Below are 25,518 nucleotides of genomic sequence, written 5' to 3'. Positions count from 1 at the left end.
AGGGGAGTTCTTTGGTGCTACCACGCAGCTGTCTGGTGAGTGCCAGTGAGGATCTGGGTACAAAAGACAGCTGCCTGTCTGCTGGGCTTCTTCTCTGAGTGTGGGCTGTGATCCTGGGCAGGGTTGCATCTCCAAGAGTTACCAGAGTAGGCTGGTCAGTGACAAAGGGGAGCAGAGGAGCCTCAGAATGAGGCCTGACCGAAGCTCTGGCAGTGCCATAAATCATTGTTACTCTGACCAGGAATAGCCACAGCAGGGAAATATGTGGACCAGGTGACATTTTAACTCCTCCGGAAGTGAGAGGCCTCAGATCTTCAGAGGGGTCTGTGGTCATCCCAGCATGAAAATCAGCATAATTGTTGCAGACTTGAGAGAAATATGAGACGCTGCTTGCATCCAGCTCCCTGGGCAAAATGCAGAGATGGTGGGCAGCGCCCCCTGCAACTAAAGACCAGCCTCTGTCCTTCACCTGGAGAACTGATGAGTCTGTTCTAGGTTTTTCTCTAGTAATGTTAATATACTTTGTTACAGACACACACGTATAGTCATGCCAATTGGCATGCTTAATGACAATATGATCTAAAGCTTGAAAACACCAGTTCTTAACAAAATTCATTTTATAGCAGAAGACAATTGTTGTATTTTAATTGGGGTGTCATGAAGAACAAATATATTTAGACATAGAGCCATAGCATTTTAATTTCTTTGGAAGTCTTTAGGTAAATGGAGATTATTGAAATTTATCTCGATATTCATTAGCCCAATGCCCTGAACTCAATTAGTAATTTTAGAAAATACATGTAAGAAACCACAGGTAGCTGATTCACTGTTGGCACTGGATTTGTCATAGCAGAATAAAAGTGAATGCTATTGACATCAGTTAAGCGAGTAATTCTTTAGGTCCATATGATTTACAACATCGTGTGGGATTCATACAAGGCAGTAAATAAAGGTCTGAGTTTTTACATCACAACACAGTTTAAGTCAGGCCACATGGTCATGGTTCTAGTCCAGGCTTAGGTGTGTAGATGCCTAAATGTCAGCTGAGATCATGACCCATGAGATAAGGGTGAGGAATGTGAGAACTTCCAGCCATTTTAGACTCTTTGGGGGAGACCCAAGCTTCTGTGCTGAGTTGTTTTTGCCCTTTGAACCTTAGAGTCACCATGTATCTTGGGGTCATCTGTCATTGCAGACAAAACAAACTTTCTACGCTTGGCTGACCTCCTCAACATCCAGGTGGTCACCATCAACATCAAGAGACACCCGCTGGAAGCCTGGATGCCTTGGGTATACCAGTCCTCCGCAAGCCTCTTGGTCCAGAAGATGGTTCGGCACAGGTGAGTGAGACAGGGCCAGTTTTCTCTCAAGTTGCTTTAAAAATAGAGGAATCTGTTCACGCTGCCTGGACTGAATGTGTTTCATCATCAAAGCCATAAATTATCTCCCATTTACTGTTTTTGGTATCTTAGGAAGGCATGAAAAGGGTTCTGGACACAGTCTGTCTGATCTTAGCCAAAAGGACTGGCTTCTAGATTATGCTCCCTTCTGTGATGTTTCCTGAGCTGCTCAAGGATCACGGACTAGCCGTGCTCCCTAAGCCGGGGAAGCTGACCTCTCTGAATTCAGGAGGTTCCAGCACCATCAGAATTACTAGGAAGCTGATGTTAAACATGGCACTTTCACTCTGTTAAAGTGGATAAGAACTCATTAGCTAGAGTTCCTGCAATGAGTGTTAAGAAGGCCAGTTAATTATTTTTTTCTCAAGCAGATGGACTCCAGAAAGAGTCATTTCTCCTGGTGGGAGATAGTTTTCATATGTGTGGCCTGGAGTACCCCTATGGTCAGAGGCTCATCATCTCATTTTCTTTGAATTTAATGTTTCATAAAAGTGAGTGGTTCAGAAGTCCTTGAAAATAGCTCAGCCTATGATGTATATAGATTTCCCTGTTAGCTGCCCATATTTTATATTTAGCAAAGCCCTTTATATAGAGCCTTCTTTCTGATTGTCATAACGTTGAACTACTGATGTATTTCATATGGTGGATGTCTGCATGTCCACACATGACATACAGGACTGGGCCCTAAAATCTACAGCTTCCTGGAGAAAATGGGGTCAGAGCCCTTGCTCTGTCTTCCCATCGCCATGCCCAGGTTGCCCCCAGGAGTCCCTGGAACACAGGGGACAGGCACCTGAGCAGGGTAGCCTGCTCTGTGATTGAAAAGTTGAACCAGAACCCAGCTATCACATGTTTCATCCCAAACTTGGTGAGGAAGCTGGACATGCCAGGTCCCCTGGAAGGCGTGTGTGTGTCCGGGGTAAAGAGGTCTCCAGAAGCTTTCTTAGTTAGGATGTTAATTTTTCTAGGGAAGAGTAGTAGAGATGTAACAATCCCATGCTAAACCCTAAACCTTCTCCTTGCCCTGGATTCTGCCTCAGCTTTCCTCTGATTTGGGTATTGTGTCCCAAAGGCAACCTGGGAAAACATACCTCTCTTTTCCCTCTCACTCTGTCTTCATTTTCTGCTTTGCAGGAAAGCCTGCACCAATGTCAGGGGAGGCAGGTGAATTTCAGGGTCCTGGCCATGCTGGACCCTTTCCTTGCCTGGGGTGTGTGTGTGTGTGTGTGTGTGTGTGTGTGTGTGTGTGTGTGTGTGTGATGCTGGCATGGTGTGCAGGGCTATCTCATACTCCTCATGTTCCTGGGACATGAAATAACCCTGGGAAGGCTCGGATGTGCTCCTTTCTCAGAAATGTGTGATGATAGCATCTCTTCTTTTCTTCCCTCCTGCCAGGATTTTTGTGTGGGTTTATGATGTCATCATTCTAATAAATGCCATATTCATTGCTCTGGATGAGAAAATCCCCTTCATTTCCGATGCAGAATGGCTTTTCCTTTCTCTCTACATCATTGAGATTCTCCTGAAACTGTACACGTATGAGCCCAGAGCCTATTTTGGAAGGAAACAGTTCTGGAACTGGTGAGCATGTGTTTTCTAGGTGAAGGGAAGGGGCCTACTGTCACCGTTTGCAGAATATGGTGGTGGTTTTCCAACTCCCACCTGCCTGGTTTTGAAGCATAGTGAAATCCTGGGGGCAGGGGAGCATCTGGTTCAGTAAAAGCTGTAATTCTTGATGTCACTTTGAACTGAGTGTAGCTAAAATGAAAACCACAGACCATGACAGGTTGGATTTGGGCAGGATCTTAGAACATCACACCCAGCGAGGCAATTCCTTCTGCAGTTCCCTGAGCTATTCCCCAATCTTGTTATCAGAAAACTTAGCCTGCCTGGCAGGACCACAAGCACTGTTAGCAAGCTCTTTCCTGGACTGGATGTGTCTCCCTCTGGCCTTCTCATCTCCAGTTTTTGCACTGACCCCACCCCACCTCACCCCGTCTCAAGCCATCACCCACATGCTGGAAACCAGCCCATCCGTCGCGAGCGCTGTGGTGGGTGTCAGACATTGCGCACAAAACTCACAAGGCGCAGGCCTGACTTAAGTAGTACACGGCTTGGCAGGGTTGGATGTCATCACTGCTCTCAGTGCCAGGAAACTTGCTGGGAGGAGTGTGTGGCCGAAGGGAAACTGAATAGTATTGTTCAATGTTTTGTTGTCCTTTTACACGGTTGTCAAAAAACAGAGATGAATTTTCTCTTTAATTAAAACATTACAATGCATTTAATAAGGTTAATACCAAGAAAGATTATACTATGTATTCTGAAAGTGCGTCAAAGTGTTCTTGCGAGTATATGGTTACTTTGGAAGATCGAATGATACGATCTGGCGGTTCCTACAAATTCCCGTGGCTGGTTCATTGGAGCAGCCAGTGAGTGAGGACTGGATTGCTCAGACGTGGTGTTTCTTGCTTTATATCCACCATGCTAACCGTTATGGTAGTCTGTTTTTTGGCTGGATCGTTGCTGTGTGTGATACTGGATGTGAAGTTTCTTTGGGAGCCGGTATCCTGGGCTTGGCAGGCCCTCCCCTTGACTCGGCCTTTGCGTCTGCTCTGTTAGGTTTGACACGCTCATCATCATCGCAGCCCTTCTGGCCACAGTGGCCAACACCACCATTCAGTCAGGTCAGTGTCACTGGCTCTCAATTTCACCTCCTCCTGGGATCCGGCCTTCAACTCACCTGCACCACTAAGCTGTTTGGGGTGAGGCAGTGGGGACACAAGAAAATTAGTAAAAATGTTCCATGCTTTGGAGGGGCGTGGTGGCTTTGTCTGTGTTGAGCTCCATATCAGAGATTTCATTTGTAGGCGTCCATCGCACCACGTACTCACCTGGTCATCCCTCTCCCCACTGCCCTTGGTCTCAGGGCTAACCTCCACATCTTTGACCCCATGTTGGCCTCCACGCAGGGTCCAGGCATAGCAAGAATTCTGCATGTCCCAGGCCCATCACCCTCCTGCCCCCACATGCATGTGGGGCCCCCCACGGCCCACACACTCCTCCTGTAGACGGCAGAGGGGGCTATTACAGAGAATGCCACTTCGGAACATAACTATGAAATGAATTCTGGGAAAGAAGGGTGTATGGAAATGTATTCTTCTGTAGAACTGGATCCACAGTTCCTTCCTGATGACAGTCTGAAGCCCACACCTGCACTCAGAATTCCTTAGCTCGGGACCAGAGGGAACACGTGGGTTGTACACTTGCCTGCTCATCTTTGATTTGCTGGAGGAATGAGTGATTCAGGGCAGCACTGGCTTCCTCTTGCTCAGAGCCGTTGTCCCGTTCTTGAGTGCTGCCCCATCTTTCCCCAGTACCCACAGGGTCTCACACATCATCAGTTAAAAGGGAGGATCCAGGGGTGCTCAGAAAATGGAATGCTCAATGATTGTGTTCTTTTTCCAGCAAGGAAATACAGCAGTCAGCAGGTCCTGGATATGATCTTGATATTGAGAATACTCCGGCTCTTAAGGGTCATTGTCAGCATTCAGAGGTAAAAATGGAGTGACATGAAACACTGCACCTCAGTGGCTCCCTGCGTTGGGGACTGGTGGAAACACTCCTGCCTTGGAACTATAAAACATGCCCCACCGAACCCAGAATGTAACTTGTATAGAGGATGGGGTTCTCCAGGGAGGTGGGAGTTGGGGGAAGCACGTGAGGATGGTGAAGAGTGCTCGCATGGCAGCTGCCTGAGGGCAGGGCTTCTGCAGGTCACTTTCATCCCTGTGGGTGGGCTCCTCAGCTGTGCCTGCTGCACTTACTGAATAACAGTGGTCGTGACGGCAGCCCAGGCTAACCCAGTGGTGTGCTCGCCGTTGTCCTGTTACAGCCCTCCAACAACCTTTCAGACGGGGGATTTTGTTATCCCTAGTTTACAGGTGATGACAGTGAAGCTCAGAGAGGTTAAGTGACTGCCTCAGTGGTGCATGGCCCGGAAGAGGCAGAACTAGGAAGCTAACCCCGGAGTCTAGCCCCAAAGTCCAGATAGCCCCACTCTGTCTTTGATAGGCCAGGGCCTTCAAGGAGTGTGGGAGATGCCTTTGTCCGAAGACGGGCCTGCTTCCCAGAAAGGCTTCTGGTGTCAGCATAAGACCCCAGGTCAGTCTCAAAACAGGCTGGATTTCGATGGAGAAAACCTGGGAGAGAGGAGAAGCGGGGTTCACTAGCTTTTCAGCCTGGATGCCTATCTGTCGTACCAGGAAAGGACTCTGTGACCAGCTTTCTTATGATTTTTCAAACCGGCCTTGCTCTGCTTCAGGGGAAACAATTGACTCCCCCTTCAGCATGGTAGATGGACTGATGTAAAGGCCAGTTCCTGAGAGCATTGGAGTGCAGGTCCAGGGCTGGGGGAGGGGCACTGAACCAGATGTGCCAGCACGCTGTCAGCGTTTCTTTGCCTGCATTGGAAACTTTGTTTTATCCTAGATTCCGGGTGATCGTGACCACTTTGATTAACATTGGCCCCACGATGCTCACGTTTGGTGGACTTGTCTTAGTAAGTGGTGTTCCTGTTGCTATTCTACGGGAGATAAGTGGTAAGACGTTCATTCATAGCAAGTCTCAGTGAGCCTTATTTTAAGTGAGGAAAAGAAAGGGAGATTAAGTAAATGAAATTCACTGGTTTCTTGTAGCAGTTTTTAGAAGTATCAAGTGTCTACAAACACTGGGCAGGTGTAAGTTAAGAGACACTGGGTGCTGTAATGAACACCAGAACTTTAGTGGGCTCATCCCATTGCAGTTTCTTTCTCACCCGTGGTCCAGGTGGGTTTTCCTAGGTAGCAGATGGTTCTCGGGGATGCAGGCTCCTTCCAGCTCGTGACACTGCCCCCCCAGGCCTCAGATCTTCTTTGTTCCACTCATGCGGAAAGCCCACCTGCTCCTGAAGACCCCAGTGGTGAGAACACAGCCACACAGGTGGCAAGGTGGCTGTGGCCTCCACTCAGGAGTGATTGCACAGTACAGATGAGAGAGCTCGGATAGTGGTGGACACTCTACTACAGCGTACTGTTTTCTTTTCTGTTGTAAGGGTAAACACTTCAGTAAGTTCAGAAGAATGAAGGACACTGCAAGTCACCCATTCCCAACCCCCCACACACCTCTTTCCCACAGGCAACCACTATCAATGGTTTCTTGTTACTCTTCCTAAATATTTCTATGCATACAGCAAAAATATCATACACATGCATGTATATATCCAGTTTATTGTTGTGTCAAATGGGGTAATCGGTACAAAATGTTTCACAACTTTTTTCTACCTAATGTATTTGTCATACATCCTGGAGGTCACATGAATCCATGTAAGTAAACTCTGCTGTGACCAAAAGTGTCCGCCTGAGGGAGACTCCAGAACATGTCTGCCCAGTCCCTCTGCTGACAGATCACTGGGCGGTCTCGCCCTTTTGCCATCACAGATAATGTGGTGGAGACCGTCCTCATGCATGCACCTTCCTGTGCTGCTGTAAGCCTATTGGGTACATTCCTGGAACGGAACTGCTACAAGTGACACGTGTTCAAAATTTGGATTGATGGTGGCAAGTTGTCTTCCCAAATATGTGTTCCCTATATATTCCAAATGACAGTGTGACAGCTTCTGTTTCTCACAAGTGGGGTTGAAAAAAACATTTTCAATATGTTCCAATCTGATGGGTGAGAAAATGGTTCTGTGTTGTTAGGACATGCATTTCTTTGGTGCTTCTTGATGCTGAATGTTTTACCCATGTGTTTTGGCCACTTATGCTTCTTTTTTGGTAAACAGCCTATTCATATCCTGGGTCCATGCTTTGATTAGTTTTATTTGTCATATGGTTTGTCCAAGTGTTTTGTGCATTAAGGAAATAGGTCTGTCACTTGTGTTTCTTTTTTTTTTTCTTTTTACATAAAGGTAGTTTTTTTTGTTTTTTTTTCGACTGAATACATGTTTAATGATATAGTCACACTTGTCAATCTTTTATAGTTTGTAGGTTCTGTGTCATGCATAGTAAGGCCTTTTTCTTTTTTATTTATTTTTATTTGTATTTTATTAAATTTATTGGGGTGACAATTGTTAGTAAAATTACATAGATTTCAGGAGTACAATTCTGTATTACATCATCTATAAATCCCATTGTGTATTCATCACCCAAAGTCAGTTCTCCTTCCATCACCATATATTTGATCCCCCTTACCTTCATCTCCCACCCACCCCCATCCCCCACCCCCCTTACCCTCTGGAAACCACTAAACTATTGTCTGTGTCTATGAGTTTCTGTTTCTCATTTGTTTGTCTTCTTCTTTTGTTGTTTTTGGTTTATATACCACATATCAGTGAAATCACATGGTTCTCTGCTTTTTCTGTCTGACTTATTTCGCTCAGCATCACACTCTCAAGATCCATCCATGTTTTCACAAATGTTCCTATATCATCTTTTCTTACCGCCGAATAGTATTCCATTGTGTATATATACCACAACTTCTTTATCCATTCATCTATTGAAGGACACTTTGGTTGTTTCCATGTCTTGGCCACCGTAAACAAAGCTGCAATGAACATTGGAGCACACGTGTCTTTATGTATAAATGTTTTCAGATTTTTTGGGTAGATACCAGGAGAGGGATTGCTGGGTCATATGGCAATTCTATCTGTAATTTTTTGAGGAACCTCCACACTGCAGTAAGGCCTTTTTCAACTTGATTTTTTCTATTTCCTTTACTGTTTGTTTGTAATATTTGACCTTTCTGTACCTTTGGAATTTATTTTGCTATTAAAAGAAAGTTAGAGATCCAACTTTATTAATTTTTCCCCTAGTGGACTAGATGTTATTTATTGAGTATTTAACCCACCAACTTGCTAGCAGCTTTGTTTTTGACTTTGTCAATGGAACCCACAGGACAGGTCAGGGTGTGGTCCAGCTGGCCTCTGTCCCTGCGCGGATAGCTTGTGCTTGCCCAGCAGACAGCCCATCGGCCGCGGCCCCCACGTTCTTCCCTGTGCTGCAGGAGCTCTTGGTTGGGAAGGAGCCATCCCCTGGAATGAGAGCCACAGCCCTTCCTGCTGGGCCCTGGGCTGGGCCCACCGGTGTCCCATTGCTCCTGGTGCCCCTGCACTCTCAGCCCGCAGTCCTGCAGCGCATGTGCCCACTGCTGACCGTGTACCCCTCTAGGTGGTCTACTACGTGTTTGCCATCATTGGGATGGAAGCGTTCCATGGCAAAGTCCGGTTCTTTGACCCGAATTTCACTGCTCCTGATGCCCTGGTGTGTGGGAACCCGGCCCTCAAAGACTCGGCGTTTGCCCGGGACAGGTACTGCAGGAACAACTTCAATGACCTCGCCTCCTCACTCGTCGTGCTCATGGAGCTCACGGTGGTCAACCAGTGGCACAATATCCTTCCGGGGGAAGTGGTCAGACAGAGGGACGGCTGCAGGGACCGCTGACAGTCATTCCATGGGCGGGGCAGAGGACGGTCCGCCTGGGTGTCCCTGAGCTCGGGGACCAGCGCGTTTCTGGAAGGTTCAGTTCCTTAGCTTCCTACTCCTGGCCGACGGCTTCGCCCTGGTGACTCACCAGGCGGCAAAGCTGTACTTCATCGGCTTCCACGTCGTGGGCGTCATCCTCGTGGTGAAGTGAGTTCACTCCTGCCATGCTGGCAAGTCCATACCTTCCCCGGGAATGTGTACTGCTCAGACCTCCCTCGCCCGGGCTCCTCTCCAGGGCCATCCCCCTGCTGGGTGCTAGGTGCTGGAAGGGGGCTCTTACTTTTGTTCGCACTCGTGTTCGTCACAGTGTCCCCAGTGCCCTGCGCATCAGGGGGTAGCACACATCTCACAGCCTCACAGTTGTCGTCAGAAGGACTCTGGGTCCTGGCCAGTCTCCCCACCTTCCCCACCTGGATTGAATCACCTTTACAACAGCCCTGTGAACTGTGTCCACTCTCTGCTTAACCCCGCCCACCTGCTGGGACGTGTTAGAACCTAAGAAAGTCCTTCCCTATCTTGCCCGGGTATAAGGGAAATGTGCCCCATGGAGACGCCTTCACTGGGTCCAGTTCCATCCTGACCCTCTGTCAGGGTATAGCTCAGTCACTGTTTGAAAGCAGCTGTGACACGTCCCCACTCCAAAGGGCTTTCCTTCCTGCTTAAGAACATCTGGTTCCAGCTCCCTGGATCCTCAGGGACCTGCGTATGAGTCCCCGATCACTGGGATTCTCTCTGAAAGGTGCGTTCTGGTTGTCAAACCCCTCTCAGAGCCCGGAGCCTGCAATTCTTGGGGTGACAGCTCAGCATCAGTGCCTTCCTTGTCTCATCAGAGCTGCTTTGGCCACCCACCACCCTGCTGACTTTGCCTTGACAATGTCCCAGCTAAGGGCTGGGAGGAGGAACCCTGTGTGGCTGTCATCAGGCTACTTGTCCTATGCAGCCTGAGTGGAAGGTGCAGCGGGAACAAGACAGAAATGCCCTCTGAATGGCACACAGCGGCTGGGACCGGCCAAGGCAAGAACATGCAAAGGCTGTAGGGCTTTTTCTGCTTTTCTCCTCTCAAAAGCATGGGGTGCTGTGACAGCTCTGGGCTCCTTCAGCATCATTGTTAAGTCAGGAATGGGGAGAGTCTCCCCTCCTGGCAAGCTAACAGGTTAGTCTGCGTGTATATGCCACAGACACGCACTGACAGAAGCATGACATTTTGGGTCAGAGACAAAGGTGGTTATTACTCACAGCACAAGCTGCAGCGGAGCAAGTTTTGTGTCCTTTCCCTGAACTCTAACCCCCACCAAGGGGCTGGAGTGGCTGCAAGCCCGGAAGGGAACTCCCATCTTCTGTAGGGCTGCTGGACCTGCCCACCTTCCCCTCCGGAGAGAGAGGGAGTGAGAGACTTGATTTTTTTCTCTGGAATATGAGCATGTCTCCAGGAAGGGAAAAGGGAGGGCTTTGTCTTTGCTGCCCTGAGATGTCTGGGGAGGGAGGCATCACTGTGCTTTATTGTCCTGGGATGTCTCCTGAGACAGACATTCCTAAGATGGCTCTCGGGGCCTTTGCTCAGAGGACCCAGACTGCAGGAACCTGAGACATTCCTGGAGAATCATCGCTCAGCAATGGTTTGGCCCAAGCTTCCCCTTAGAATAAATTGCATTTCTTCCTAGTATTCATTAATTAAATAGGATGTATGGGAAGATGGTTTTGCACATGAACAAAAGTGTGTCCAGTCCTTGAGAGGGGTTATATGTATTTGTCACCCTCCCCTTTCCGTGTGGATATTACAATGGAGGCGGCTTTTTCATTGGGGTTCAGATGCTCTTGGAGCCAGCATTCCCCATCACCTGGGCCACTGCTGATACCATCTTACACCCTGTATTCTTACTTTTTCTCAGTATCTTCATAGCATTCATCTTGGAGGCATTTTTTGTGGCATATTCATTAGAAAAAAGTGAAGTAGAAACTGCTATTGAGAAGAAGATCCAAGAGCTCGGCGTAGGAGTCCAAGAGTGAGTAGCCCGTGCCCCTTGATATTGCTCACAGACATTTAGAAGTGGAACATGCAGAAAATGCCTTGACCATGTTTAATCCCCGTGTGTCCAGCTGGTCCTGTGCCAGCTCTCAGGGATCCTTGCTGGCTGAATGAGAACGCTGGATGTGTCTGGAGAGTGACCTGGGGCCATGGCCAGGGGGGCACATGAGGGACTTGGCTCAGGGACCCGACCATGTTTGTGTTGTCTCTTTCTTCTTGAAGGGAAGATGTGCAGGACGGAAAGCTCACTGATAACATGGATGCCAAGGACAGTGGCTTTAGTGGGGATGGTGAAGACAACAAAAGGGAGGCTTTGAAAGGATTATACTTCAGAATTGCATCCAGAAGTAAGTTTTAACCCAAAGCAAAACTGTCTCCAATCCATCCTCCTCCCAGTAGCCAATGGGATGTGTGGAGAATGCAAATCTGACCTTCAGTGGCTTCCCATTTCTCAGGGATAAAGACAAGGCCCCGTGCCGTGGTCTCCCAGGGCATGCCTGTTTCCTCTCAGATCTCAGCCTCTCCCCTCCTGTGACCCACCACGCCCGTCAGCTTTCTGTGTCTTGGCTCTGCTCTCTGGTCCTGCCCAGGGCCTTGCAGATGCTGCTTCTCACACCTTCCCCTGCTCTCAGTGCACAGCAGGGGCACATTCATCGCTGAGTCACTATTTGGTTGCCATCTGTCTTTCTTGCAGACTCAAGTCTCCACATGTGCAAGGCCATGGCTTTTTTCTTCTCCATTGTATGCCCAGGTCCAACAATGTGCTTGGGACATGGGGGCCTTCACAACTATTTGTGTAATTTCTTTATTAATTCTTACTGAATTAACGATTGGCTGAGTCAACCCAAACCAAGCTGGGTGTTAGTTTGGGTGTTGGCTGCAGTTCCTCTAATAATCTTAGACTGAAGACTGCAGCAGAGATTGCAGGTGGAGTGGCATGAGTATGCAGCCCCTGTGAGGTGGCCGTCCTCCTCCATCCTCCAGGGAAGACCTTCTCCTTGGTCTCCAGAGCCTGCAATAGCTGGAGAGCTCAGTGGAGTCAGCACCAGGAGACATGAATGATTCTTCCCGACTCTTTCTCCTTCCTTTCACAGTGTTCGGCTAGCAGGCCCAGAGCATTGTATTCCATTCAGAGGCTATCCTTCAGGAGAGCCCAGCTCCGCCCAGGCTGGATGCTCCCCTCGGACCCCAACACTTGCAGGTTCCACATGCCTCTGTCTCTGTTGTGTCCAGCACAACACAGGTAGTGAGTGAAAGAAAAAGGCTGGCGAAGGGTTAAGAAAGAAACAGAAATCAAAAAAGTTTGGAAACAGGGGCCAAGGGTCTCCCAGCCTCAGAGGACTGAATTGGGCCACCTTGTGGCTTTTATTGATATACACACAAGAAAGTAGTATCGTTTTCTCCACGGTCTGTGAGTCTCATACATCATATCAGAAAACTGATTCAAACCAATCACCCTTGCCTGCAAACAACTGGAATAGAAAGTCCCGTGATGTCTTAACAATTGTGGTATGTGCCTCCCCAGGGACAAATCCTTTATGCTGAAACTTATTGACAAGAATGGAAGGAGAACTGATGTTATCACATCATTGACTCACTTCCCAAGCAGGTTGTGGGAAGGAATATAGACACATAGGCAGAAGCTCTCCTTAGCCGGGGGAAGGTAGGGGCTATGCCCACCTCTGTCGACCCCATGAATTCTTCTGTTGGTTCCCATGTGGCTGCTCCTGGCTTGGATTGTTCCTTCCGTGGGGAATCTTACCCATCATTGACTGACCAGCCATCTTTTGGGGGCCAAACAGAGAGACGTGAAGTGTAAGCACAAAGGTGAAGCAAAGTCCCCGAAAGGAGCAGTCTCACAGACTCTTCTTTTTTTAGGGATAGGCACGAGGGGACAGACAGTTAGGCTGCTGCGTGACAACATTTCTCCTTCCTCCTAGAGTACAGAACTGTGGACACCTTGCTGCAGCAGATGTTTGAGTCTGAAATTGCTCCAGAGGATGAAGGCCCCTCCCTGGATGAGATTCTGAGTTTCTCCTCCAGTGACATGTATCCCAAGAATCCCAACTTTGAAAACAGTGCATGACATTGGGCTTATAAGGGTCCACAATTGGAAACCAAAATAAGCTAAGCTGTCGTCCCTTTTACATATGCTATCGAGAGATGATTTTTCCTGCCCAGGTTTCTTCTCTGTTCTGATCAGCCTGTGAATGGGCCTCATCTGTCCTGACTCAGCTGAAAGGTGTGCCCCAGCTGGAGTCATTCTCAGGTCTCATCATGGAAGTGGGGAGAGAAATTCATGAAGAGATTGTGAGCAGCACACATTGTACACATACATGTACATGTGTAAAGTCTTTTCAGTGGGTATATGAAAGCGTTTCATTTGCTCTTATATGGTATTTTGCTATTCTGAAAACAAATACTATGCTACAGTGTTAGGTGAAAGAATTTTGAATATTTAAATATGGTAATGAATACGTTCTAGTACAGTAGCTTTCAGATGCAAGGTTTATTCAAAATGAAGAAAATGTGATTGTGAAAATAAAATTCTGTCTCAGTTACTTCTTTTGGGGGAGGAGGCTCATAAAGCTTCTTTAATTAAATTACTATTCTAGCCATATTTTGAATAACTCATTCTCTGAGGTCACTTTCCCCAGCCAGAAATCTCCCAGTGCAGCGATATGCCCCTTCTGGGAAATTAAAAGGGATATATTTTATTTTACTTTATTTCATTTATTTAAAAAGTCTAATTGTAATAAAAGACACATATCGTAAAATTTACCATCTTACCATTTCTAAGTGTGCTGTTCAGTAGTGTTAATTATATTCACATTGTTTTGCAACAGACCTTCAGAACTTTTTATCGTCCCAAATGGAACTATAATCATGGACCAATAACTCCCCATTCCCTGCTCGCCAGTCTCTGGCAGCCACCATTCTACTTTTGCTCTCCGTGATTTTGACTTCTAGATCACAACTGCTTGTTTTTATTGCGGTATAATTGACATTTGACATTACATTAGTTTCAGGTAAACAACATGATTTGACAGTTGTATACACTGTGAAATGATCACCACAGTAAATCTAGGTGTCACGCATCATCATACAAAGTTACAAAATATTGTTTTCTTATGATGACAACTTACAGGATTTACTCTCTTGGCAACTTTCAGGTATGCAGTACAGTATTCAGTGGTCACTGTGCTGTACTTACATCTCTAGCACTAACTTTATAATTGGAAATCTGTACCTCTTTACCCTGTTCACCCATTTTGCCCACCTCCATACCTCCTAACCTAGCAACCACAGTTCTGTTCTCAGTGTCTATGAGTTTTCTTTTGTTTTTTTAGTTTTTTTAGATGCCACGTATAAGTAAAATCATACAGAATATGTCTTCTTCTGTCTGACTTTTTACTTAGCATAATTCCCTCAAGGGCCATCCATGCTGTCACAAATGGCAAGATTTCTTTCTTTTTTTAATGGCTGAATAGTATTACATTGTGTGTGTGTGTGTGTGTGTGTGTGTGTGTGTGTGTGTGTGCGTGTGCGTGTGTGTGTGTGTGTTTCTCACTTATTCTTCTTTATTCATCCATAGATGGACACTTAGGTTCTTTCCATAGCTGAGCTATTGTAAACAATGCTGCAGTGAACATAGGGGTGCATATATCTTGTCGAATTAGTGTTTTTGTTTTCTTCAGATAAATACCCAGAAGTGGAATTGCTGGGTCATAAGGTAGTTATATTTTGAATTTTTAAATTTATTTTTTAAGATTTTTGTTAAAATATAGCTAGCATACAATATTACATTAGTTTCAGGTGTACACCATAGTTATTCAGCATTTATATACCTAAAGAAGTGATTGGGGCGACCGGATGGCTCAGTTGGTTAGAGCGTGATCTCTTAACAACAAGGTCACCAGTTCGATTCCCACATGGGCCAGTGAACTGCGTCCTCTACAATTAGATTGAAAACAACTGCTTGAGCTTGGAGCTGACCTGCGCCCCCACAACTAGATTGAAAAAACAACGACTTGACATCCTGGAAAAACACACTGTTCCCCAATTCTCCCCCCCCAAAAAAGATGTGATCAACAACCATCTGACACTGTACTATTCTATCACAATGTTATTGACTTTATTTCCTATGCTGTACATTTCATCCCCATGACTTATTTGCTTTATACCTGGAAATTTGGACCTGTTATTCCCCTTCACCGTTTTCCCCACCCTTTTTAATTTTTCAATTATAGTTGACATTCAATATTATTTTATATTAATTTCAGGTGTACAGCATAAAAAGTGATACCCCTGGCTAGTCTAGTACCCACCTAGCACTATGGATAGTTTTTACCATATCATTGACTATATTCCCTATGCTTTACTTTACATCATCATGGCTACTTTGTAACTATCAATTTGCACTTCCTAATCTCTTCACCTTTTTCACCCTTGCATTTATCACCCCAAACCCCTCCCATCTGGCAACCATCAAAATGTTCCCTGTATCTATGAGTTACATGAGTTTTGTTCTTTAGATTCCACATATAAGTGAGGTCATATGGTATTTGTCTTTCTCTGTCTAACATATCCACTCAGGACAATCTCCTCCAGGTCCATCCATTCCACCACAGATGGCAAGAACCCATTCCCTTCCATGGCCGAGTAACGTTCCATTATATATATGTACCATTCTTCCATCAACGGGCACCCAGGCTGCCTCCACATTTTGGCCAATGCTACAATGAACATATGGATCCACATGTTCCCTCGAAATAGCGTTTGGGTTTATTTAGATAAATATCCAGAAGTGGGATTATTGGATCCTTCTTTGTCTCTTGTTATAGCCCCTGTTTTAAAGTCTATTTTGTCTGGCATAAGTATTGCTACCCCAGCTTTTTTTTTTTCTTCCATTTTAATGAAATAACATTTCCCATCCCTTTATTTTCTGTCAGTGTATGTCTTTCAATCTGAAGTGTACCTCTTGTAGGCAGCACATGTAAGGGTTTTGTTTTCTTATTCATTCAGCCCTCCTATATGTTTTGATTGGAGCATTTAACCCATTTACGTTGAAAGTAATTTTTGATAGATATGTAGCTATTGCCATCTTATGATTCGTAATTTTGATCCTTTTTTTCAACTTAAAAAAGTCCCTCTAAGATTCCTTGTAATACTGGTTTGGTAGCGATGGACTCCTTTAGCTATTTCTTGTCTGGGAAGCTCTTTATCCATGTTTCGATTTTTAAATGATAGCCCTGCTGGTTAAAGTACCCTTGGTTGTAGGTCCTTGCTTTTCATCATATTGAATATTTTGTGTCCCTCCCTGCTGGCCTGCAAAGTTTCTGTTGAGAAATCAGCTGATAGTTTTATGGGGGCTCTCTTGTAGGTAACTAACTGCTTTTCTCTTGCTGCTTTTAGAATTCTCTCTGTCTTTAATTTTTGCCACTTTAATTATGATGTGTCTTGGTGGGGGCCTTTTGGGTTCATCTTGTTTGTGACTCTCTGCTCTTCTTGGACTTGCAGTAGTGTCTATTTCCTTCACCAAGTTATGAAAGTTTTCAGTCATTATTTCTTCAAACAGGTTCTCAATCCCTTCCTTTCTCTCTTCTCTTTCTGATACACTAATGATGCAAATATTGTTACTTTTGATGTCCCGGAGGTCTCTTAAACTACCTCATTTTTTTTTTTTTTTAATTTGTTTTTCTTTTTGCTGTTCTGACTTGGTGTTTTCTGCTACCTTGTTTTCCAAATGGAGGATTAGATTCTCTGCATCTGCTGTTCTGCTAGTGATTTCTTCTAGTGCATTCGTCATTTCAGTTATTGTATTCTTCGATTTTTACTTGTTACTTTTTATGGTTTCTATGCTTATGTTTGCTATTCCTCTGTTGAAGTTCTCACTAAGTTCTTTGTGCATCCTTATAGCCATTGTTTTGAACTCTGTCTCTGGTTGGTTGTTTGCCTCCATTTTGTTTAGATTTCTTCCTGGAGTTTTCTCCTATTCTTTCATTTGCAATGGATTTCTTTGCTTCCTCTTGTTGGCTGCCTGTCTGTATTTGTTTCTGTGTATTAGGTAGATGTGCTATGTCTCCCAGTCTTGCCAGGTGGCCTTATGTAGTAGATGCCCTGTGGGGCTGTGGTGCAGGCTCCCTGGTCACCTGCTCTGGGTGCTCCAGGAGTTTTTCTTGTTAGGATTGTGTATGCCCTCTTGTTATAGTTGAGCTTTGATTGCTATTGACACATCAGTAGGTAATATTGGCCCTCAGGCTGATTGGCTGTGGGGTTTGGCCACATGCACAGATTATGGGCTGCTGTGCAGGGGACTTACCCCACTGAGTAGGATTCACCCCAGGGGCCTCTGGTGCCTGTTGAAACCACCCTTTGGGTGTGCTGTGTGGGACTAATTGGGCAGTACTCTGCTGTGGTCTATAGCCAACTTCCAAGTACATTGGTTCTGGGGCCTCTTGGTAGAGGCTCCAGTGCAGGCTCAGGTCACCCACTGACTGTGGCTGGCTGGGGATATCTGGTAGGAGCTACAAAGTAATCTGTGGTTGTTCACTGCCTATGCTAAAATTAGAGGCACGTGGGAGAGGCCATGCTGCAAACTGAGGATGTCTACCACTAGTACCAGGCCTGGGGCAGCTCTGTAAAAAGCCAGGACACACTGAGGCCTGTTGTCACCTGCCAGCTCCCTTAAGGTTCAGCCATTGATAAAACCTCATGTAGTATGCAAGTTAGGTGAGGTAGGGTCTCAGAAAGTCACAAGAGTGGGAAGAGTTGTGGTCACCAGGTTAATGTAGCTTCTGGTTTGGTGCCAAAGCTGAGCCTGGAGTTACTCAGCAAAAGTCTCAGAGCACGCCAAGGCCAGTCAATGTCCACTGGGGGCCTGCTGGACTCTGATAGTTTTCCAAGAAACAGTGCAATGTAGGCAGGGCTGGCTGCTCTCAAGGAAGTGCCTCCTGCATTTGGGGAGTTGGGTGGGGTGGGGGATCCCAGCGGAGCTTACCAGGCCAATCACATTTGATTGGCCGTGTGGGGGCAGGCTCAACACAGGAAAGATGGTGCCTGCCTGCTGGCTGTACAGAAGGAATACTACACACAGGGAACATGGCTACTGTCCTCCAGCCCTTGCCCTCAGTCTGTCCCCCTATATGCCTCTGATGCCTCCTGAGTCACTGTGCCTCTGCTGGAGGGCAGGGTGAGTGCTTGCAAGTAAGAGAGTCTGTGCATGGGCCCTTTAAGAGGACACCTATGTTTTCCCCAGCCTTCTGTCCCACCCAGATGGTTGGAGTCCTTACTGTTTTTCACAGCCAGATGTTGTGAGGGCTCATCTTCCCAGCACCAGTACTCTGGTCTGGGAAGCTCGGTGAGGGGTTGGGGTCTCCCACTCCTCTGGTGGGGAAACTCTGTGGCTGAGATACCCCTCCTAATTCTCAACTGTCACACGGAGGTTTGGGGCCAGCCCGTTTTGTGTCTCTGCCCCTCCTATCAGTTTTGACGTGGCTTCCTCTTTATATCCTTAGTTATAAAACTTCTGTTCAGGTAGACTTCAGATGGTTCTCCAGGTTGATTGTTCGATAATTTAGTTTGAAACTTAATGTGTTCACGGAAGGAAGCACACACAGTGTTTAGCTAGTCTGCCATCTTGAATCTTATATTTTAATTTTTTGGAGGAATTTTTTAAATTTTTAAATTTTCCTTAGTGGCTGCGTCAGTTTATATTACCGCGAACAGTACACCAGGGTCCCATTTTCTCCACATCCTCACCAACACTTGCTTTTTTCTTTTCTTTTTGATAGCCATTCTAACAGATGTGAGGTTATATCTTATTGTGGTTTTGATTTGTATTTCCCTAATAACTAATGATGTTGAGCATCTGTCACATGATGGTTGGCCATTTTATTTTATTTTTTAAATGTCCATTCATTATCTGCCCACTTGTTGATGAATTGTTTGTTTTTCTTTTGAGTTGTATGAATTCTTTATATATTTTGGATATTAACCCATTATCAGATATATGATTTGCAAATATTTTCTTCCATTTGGTAGGTTGCCTCTTCATTTTCTTGATCAGTTTTCTTTGCTATGCAGAAGTTTTTTAGTTTAATGTAGTCCCATTTGTTTATTTTCGCTTTTGTTGCCTTTGCTTTTGGAGTCAGATACAAAAAATCATCTCCAAGACTAATATCAAGGAGCTTATTGCCTCTGTTTTCTTCAGGAGTTTTATGGTTTCAGGTCTTACATTCAAGTGTTTAATCCACTTTGAGTTCATTTTTGTGTATGGTACAAGACAGTGGTCCAGTTTTATTCTTTTGCATGTGGTTGTCCAGTTTTCCCAACACCATTTATTGAATAAACTCACCTTTCACCATTGTATATTCTTGGCTCCTTTGCCATAAATTAATTGACCCTGGATATATGGGTTTATTTCTAGGCTCTCTATTCTGTTCTGTTGATCTATGTGTATGCTTTTTATGCCAATACCATACTGTTTTGATTCCTATAGCTTTGTAATATAGTTTGAAATCTAATATGTATATATTATAATATGTAGTATGTATATTTTATATAAGAATGTTATTAAGTTATATACTATATATACTATATACTATAATACTTATATACTATAAGCCTGTCCCATTTAACTGTAATTGTCACATAATCTTCTATGTAATGAATGGCTGATATTTTTGAAGCATCCCCAGTTGATGGGCACAAACAATGTTTCCTCTACTGTTGGTAATACAAACTGTGTCATGTTGAATAATCTTTACAAACTTCCTGTGGGTATATACTTATTTTTGCTATTAAAGTTCCCTAAATATATAATAAAATTCTTGGTGCTAACGGCAACATCATTTTCGAATTTGATGTAAGCTAATGGCCAAGCAATTTTTATATTAGATGTGTACAGTCTTATTTCCCTACAAAAGTCTTTCCAAGTTTGCTTTTCAATCCACATGATCCAAAAGTGCCTGGGAGCCTGTCCCCTTGCCAATGCCACTCATCTTCTGTGCCCACCCAAGAGACATTGTGGGGTAGAGGAGAGAAATCACAACATTGAGGGGATGTTAGACCCTTCTCTCTGTTCACTGAATATTTTCTGGCTTCTAATTCCTTCTCTTACTCTGATGACAACTTTGACCTTAGGCACAAACAATCCAGATACACTTCCCTGTAGTTTAATACCATGTTTAATGTTTAAATGTTTAAAAATCTTGGTATCTTTCTACTGTGGAATACTACTAAACAACACAAAGGAATTATTGATACATGCGGCAACATGAATGAATCTTAGGAGAGTTATTCTGAGTGAAAAAATTCAAACCTAAATGTTACATACATCATGATTCCACTTAAATGCCACTTTTGAAATGGCGGATTTATAGAAATTAAGTACAGATAACAGATTAATGGTTGCCAAATTTTAAGGTAGGGTGGAATCTGAAGGGAATTGATTGTGAATATAAAAAGACAACTGGAAGGAAACTTGTGGTGGAAATGTGTATATTGAACTGTATCAAGATCAATATTCTGGTCTGAATCAAACTGTTTTATATTGGGGGAACCTGGGTAAAGGGCACATGAGATCACATATTATTTCTTACAGTAGCATGTAAATCTAAAATAATTTTGAAATAAAGTTAATTAAATATATGTATATAGCATATATGAGTATATAGTATACAGTATCTATTAAAATATAAAATGTCAATATCAAATAGCAATCATTCCAGAAATTGAAGGTGGATTCAATATTTTAAGTTAATGTAATTCACTGTATTAACAGATTTAAGAAAAACACTATGACTGTCTCAAAAGATGTGGGAAAAGAATAGGACAAAATTCAACAGCCAGTCATTGTAGGCACTCTCATTACAGCAAGAACAGAAGGGAACTTCCATCATCCGATCAAGTGAATTTCCATAAAGCTTACTGCTAACAGCATACTTCATGGCAAAAGACAGCTTTCCCCTGAGATCTGGCACTTGACAAGGACGCTCTTTCACCACACCCAAGCTGGGGATGCTTCGGTTGCGGCCCAGGAGAGTAAGGAGAAAATGGGACTTCTAAGAGAACTCTTGGAGTGAGCTGGGAAATAGCCAAGGAGGCCACCATTCAGAGGAAATGCAGGCATCCATCCCAGTGATGACGCAATGCACATGCATGAGGTCCTAGAAGAGGCGGCCAATCAGAATCCTTCCTGGCACGGGGGAGGTCACATGGGGTGGTGCCTGATGGAGGAGTGAGGGCACAGGCTGTGGGCAGCAGGTTCAGAGCAGCCCTGTTCTCCTGGAACTTGGACCCTCCCCTCAGCAGAGGGCGTTCTTACCTCCCCAGTGGTCCTGCCTCCTGGAATCCTACCCTCCTGAATCCCTGCAGGGATCCTCTCACCTGGAACTTGCAATTACCTGCTTCAGGTGAGTTAATGTTTCACAGTTATTTCTTGACCTCTGCATCTTTATTTCTCCTCACATTCTCTGCTCATTTTTTCTTGGGTCATATGTACTTTTGTTATATTGACTTGAAGTTTTATTTTTTTAATTCCATAAATTAACCCTTTAGTGGCCCTTTCTCTTGTCGATACATGTTTCTTAGTCCAGTCTTACTTAACTTTATTTTCTGTTTTTGCTGGTTCATAGTAATCGTTCGATTCTATGTATGGAAATTCATTTACTAATTGTAATCATTTTGGATTATGGTGGATTGTCTATGTATATGGAAGTGTCATACATATATAACAATGATACTATTGTTTACAAGTTTATCATTATGACTTTTTATTTCTTTCTTCTTGCTTTACTCCCCTTTAGAATAGTACTAAATAGAAGTAAGAAAAGCCTGCAACCTTGCACATTTCAGCTTCCAGGGAAACAGCTTTCAAGAATTGTGATTAATTTTGATATTTGCTTAACGTTCATTTCAGATAAGCGATCACATATGGAAATTGTTTTTGTTTATGATTTTGCTTAGAGTTGTTTTTATGCCTGGGTGTTGCATTTTATAAATGTGTTTTTACATTTATTCAAACTGATCATATGATTTTTTTCTCCTTGTATTTTTCTGCAAATGGAATGTTTTACAAGATTTATTGTTGAATTTTAACCACTCTTGCATGTTCTAGTATATTCTATTCTACTTAGTATTGATCTAGTATATTCTACTTGGTATTGATCTATTCTGTTTTCCTTATATAGTTTCCTATATAACTTAATTCATATAATAATATTTTGCTTAGAATAGCTCTGTTTCTACTTATGAAGGCCATGCCCTTTACTTTCTTGTTTTTTAGAGTCCTGGTAAGATTATGCTATCAATGTAATGGTGTCGTCACTAAAGAAATTGAAAGATATTCCCTGTTTTTCTTTACATTGGGCAAACCTGGGAAATGTAGGTGTTTTAGTTTTAATTGTTTGGAATATTTTACAATTCCGGCTTAGAGTTTTACATGTGAGAAGTTTTTTTTTTGTTTTGTTGGTTAGTTGGTTTGACATTTTAACAATTTATTTAGTAGATATATGAGTTTTCCTATTTATGTTATTTTTGTGTGTGTCAGTTTGATGCATTGATTTTTATAACATGGTAAATTTTGTTATCTATGGTCTAATTATTAGTACTAAATCTTTTACAAAATCCTCTGAGTATCTTGTTCTGGTCTAAGGGCTGTATAAAGAAAACTTAAGTGACTTCTAATACTGGTTATTTGTTTTTCTTCTCTTGTTCTTTTCCTTAATCAGTGTTGCTAGTGGTTTATTAACTTTATTAATGTTATTTTTTTAAAAAACGTTTAGTCTGATTTATTTCTGTTGTATATTTCCTTCTTTCATTGATTCATATCTTTATTATTGCTTTCATTCTGTGTTTTTCAGTTGATTACTGTTTTTAAACTTCTAATATCAAAAGTGATGATTGATGAGCTTTCTTCCATTCTAATATGTTCATTTAAGAATATATATAATATCCTTCTAAGCACAAATTTAGCTGTTATCTCTTGTCTTCTCTAGTGTATTTCCAAAACCCTGTAGGTGCATGCCATGTCTGCCTCACAGTGTCTCCAGCCCGTGTGCCAGTCTTCATGACTCTAAGCTCATATCTTCTGTGTAGTAGCACCATCCCTCCTGTTCCATTCAGGTCTCAAAAGTTTCCTTTTCTTGTTCTTGCAGCCAGGGCCAACCCATATGAGTCTCCTTCTCCTGTTCCTAAAACCCACGTCAGGCAACTAGTGTCACTCTCCCCTGCGCCGGCTGCACATTTCTTTCCTGGAGTTTCTCTCTCTCCTGTGCCCGCATCTGAGTCCAGACCTCACCTGTCTCATTCCGTGTGTCTGCATCCCATTCCATCTTGAGTGTTTTGTCTTCAGTGTTTCAGCCTGTATCAGCTCATGCTTGTCTACATTCTCTCTGCTCCAATCCGTCTAGACAACCAGTGCTTCCCTTCCCTGTTCCTCTAGACCCGTCTGAACTCTATGTTTCCTTCCCCTGTGCCTGCCGCCCTTGTGTACCTCAGATGTCCCCACCCACTGTACCAGGCCTGGTTGTCGTTCACCTATTAAAAGTCATCTTGGGCCCTTATAGGTTTTGGCCTTGTGAATAAAACTGCTTTATATATTTTCTTATGGTTTTTTGTATAGTATCATGTCATCTGCAACTAATGACAGTTTTACTTCTTTCTTTCCAATTCAGATGCCTTTTACTTCTTTTTCTAGTCCAATTGCTGTAGACTAGTACCTTCAATACTCCGTTGAATAAAAATGATGAAAGTGGACATCCTTGTCTTGTTCCTGAGGAAAACAGTTTTAGCTTTTCCCCACTAAGTATGATGTGAGCTGTGGGTTTATCATATATAGCTTTTATTATGTTGAGATATATTCCCTCCATTTCAACTTTGCTGAGAGTTTTTATCATAAATGGATGCTGGATTTTGTCAAAAACTTTTCTGCATCTATTTATATAAGCACATGATATTTATCCTTCCTTTTTCTTTTTTTATGTGGTGTATCACGTTAATTAATTTGTGGATATTGAGCCAACCTTGTCTCTGAGGAACAAATCTCACTTGATCATGATATATGATCTTTTAAATGTATTGCTGACTTTCATTTGCTAATGTTTTGTTTAGCATTTTTGCATGTGTGCTTATCAGGGATATTGGCTTATAATTTTCTTTCTTTTTGTATTCTCTTTGTCTAGTTTTGGACAGGGTAATGCTGGCTTCATAAAGTGAGCTTGAGAGACTTTCGTCCTTTTGAATATTTTGGAGTAGTTTGAGAAGGATAGGTGTTAATTCTTCTCTGAATGTTTGGTAAGAGTCATCCATGAAGACATCTGGTCTTGGACTTTTGTTTGTTGGTGAGCTTTTTGAATACTGATTTGATTTTGTTAATAGTTATCAGTTTGTTCAGGGTTTCAGTTTCTTTTAGATTTAGTCTTGGAAGACTTTATATTTGTAGGAATTTTTACATTTCTTTGACCTTGTTCAATTTGTCAGCACATAAGTTTTTGTAGTATTTTCTTATAACCCTTTGTATTTCCGTGGCTTTGGTTGTCACTTCTCCTCTTTCATTTCTGATTTTATTTATTTGTGTCCTCTTTTTTTCTTGATAAGTATGGTTAAAAGTTTATCAATTTTGTTTATGTATTCCAAGAATTGGATCTTGGTTTCATTGATTTTTTAAATATATTTTTTAGATTCTATTTCATTTATTGCTGTTCTGACATTTATTATTCCCTTCCTTTCACTTACATTGGGTTTTACTGTTCTTTTTTTAGTTCCTTTAGGTGTAAGTTTAGATTATTTACTTGAAATATTTTTTCTTTCTTGAAGTAGGCCTGTATTACTATGAATTTCCCTCTTAAGACTGTTTTTTCTGTGTCTCATAGATTTGGGGTCATTGTGTTTTCATTTTCATTTGTTTCAAAGTATCTTTTGATTTTTTCCTTTATCTCATTGTTAATCCATTCACTGTTTAGTAGCGTGTTATTTAGCCTCCATGTATTTGTGTATTTTCAGCTTTCTCCTTGTGATTTCTAGTTTCCTGCCATTGTACTCAGAGAAGATGTATGATGTGATTTCTGTCTTTTTATATTTAATGAGACTTTTTTTTATAGCCTATTGTGTTCTATCCTGGAAAATATTCCATGTGCACTTGTAAAGAATGTATACTCTTCTACGTTGGCATGAAATGCTCTAAAAATACCAATTAAATCCGTCTGGTGTAGTATTTCATTTAAGGGTGCTGTTCCCTTGTTGATTTTATCTGGAAGATCTATCCATTGGTGTCAATAGGGTGTTAAAATCCCCTGCTATGACTGTATTACTTTTGATCTCTCCCTTTATGTCTGTCAATATTTGTGTTACATATTTAGGTGCTCTTATGTTGGGTACATAAATGTTACAACGGTCATATCCTCTTGTTGGATTGATACCTTTATCATTATGAAATGTCCTTTTTGTCTCTTGTTATAGACTTTGTTTTAAAGTTTATTTTGTCTGATATAAATATTGCTACCCCAGGTTGCTTTTTTGTTTGTTTGTTTTCATTTTCATGAAATATCTTTTTCCATCCCTTTCAGTCTGTGTG

The 25,518-nt window shown here is 43.1% G+C and overlaps 1 protein-coding gene across 1 annotated transcript in view; it reads left to right on the top strand.

The window, feature by feature from the left end:
* Positions 1-20,520, top strand: part of LOC109458224 (two pore channel protein 2-like) — a 52,261-nt gene extending 31,741 nt beyond the window's left edge. Inside the window, exons 10-19 of the mRNA XM_019751678.3 lie at positions 1,196-1,340; positions 2,796-2,981; positions 4,020-4,084; positions 4,866-4,953; positions 5,889-5,958; positions 8,603-8,822; positions 8,974-9,064; positions 10,807-10,920; positions 11,166-11,290; positions 12,884-20,520. Of these exons, the coding sequence (XP_019607237.3) occupies positions 1,196-1,340; positions 2,796-2,981; positions 4,020-4,084; positions 4,866-4,953; positions 5,889-5,958; positions 8,603-8,822; positions 8,974-9,064; positions 10,807-10,920; positions 11,166-11,290; positions 12,884-13,029 (1,250 nt within the window). The 3' untranslated portion in view covers positions 13,030-20,520. The remainder of the gene's footprint in view (positions 1-1,195; positions 1,341-2,795; positions 2,982-4,019; positions 4,085-4,865; positions 4,954-5,888; positions 5,959-8,602; positions 8,823-8,973; positions 9,065-10,806; positions 10,921-11,165; positions 11,291-12,883) is intronic.
* Positions 20,521-25,518: the final 4,998 nt, after the last annotated feature.

Source organism: Rhinolophus sinicus, chromosome 2, assembly GCF_057876585.1.
Source record: "Rhinolophus sinicus isolate RSI-liver-muscle chromosome 2, RSI-T2T, whole genome shotgun sequence".
Classification (NCBI taxonomy): Eukaryota; Metazoa; Chordata; class Mammalia; order Chiroptera; family Rhinolophidae; genus Rhinolophus; species Rhinolophus sinicus.
The sequence above is the reverse complement of the archived record's forward strand: the minus strand, read 5'-3'. Positions and strand labels throughout refer to the sequence as shown.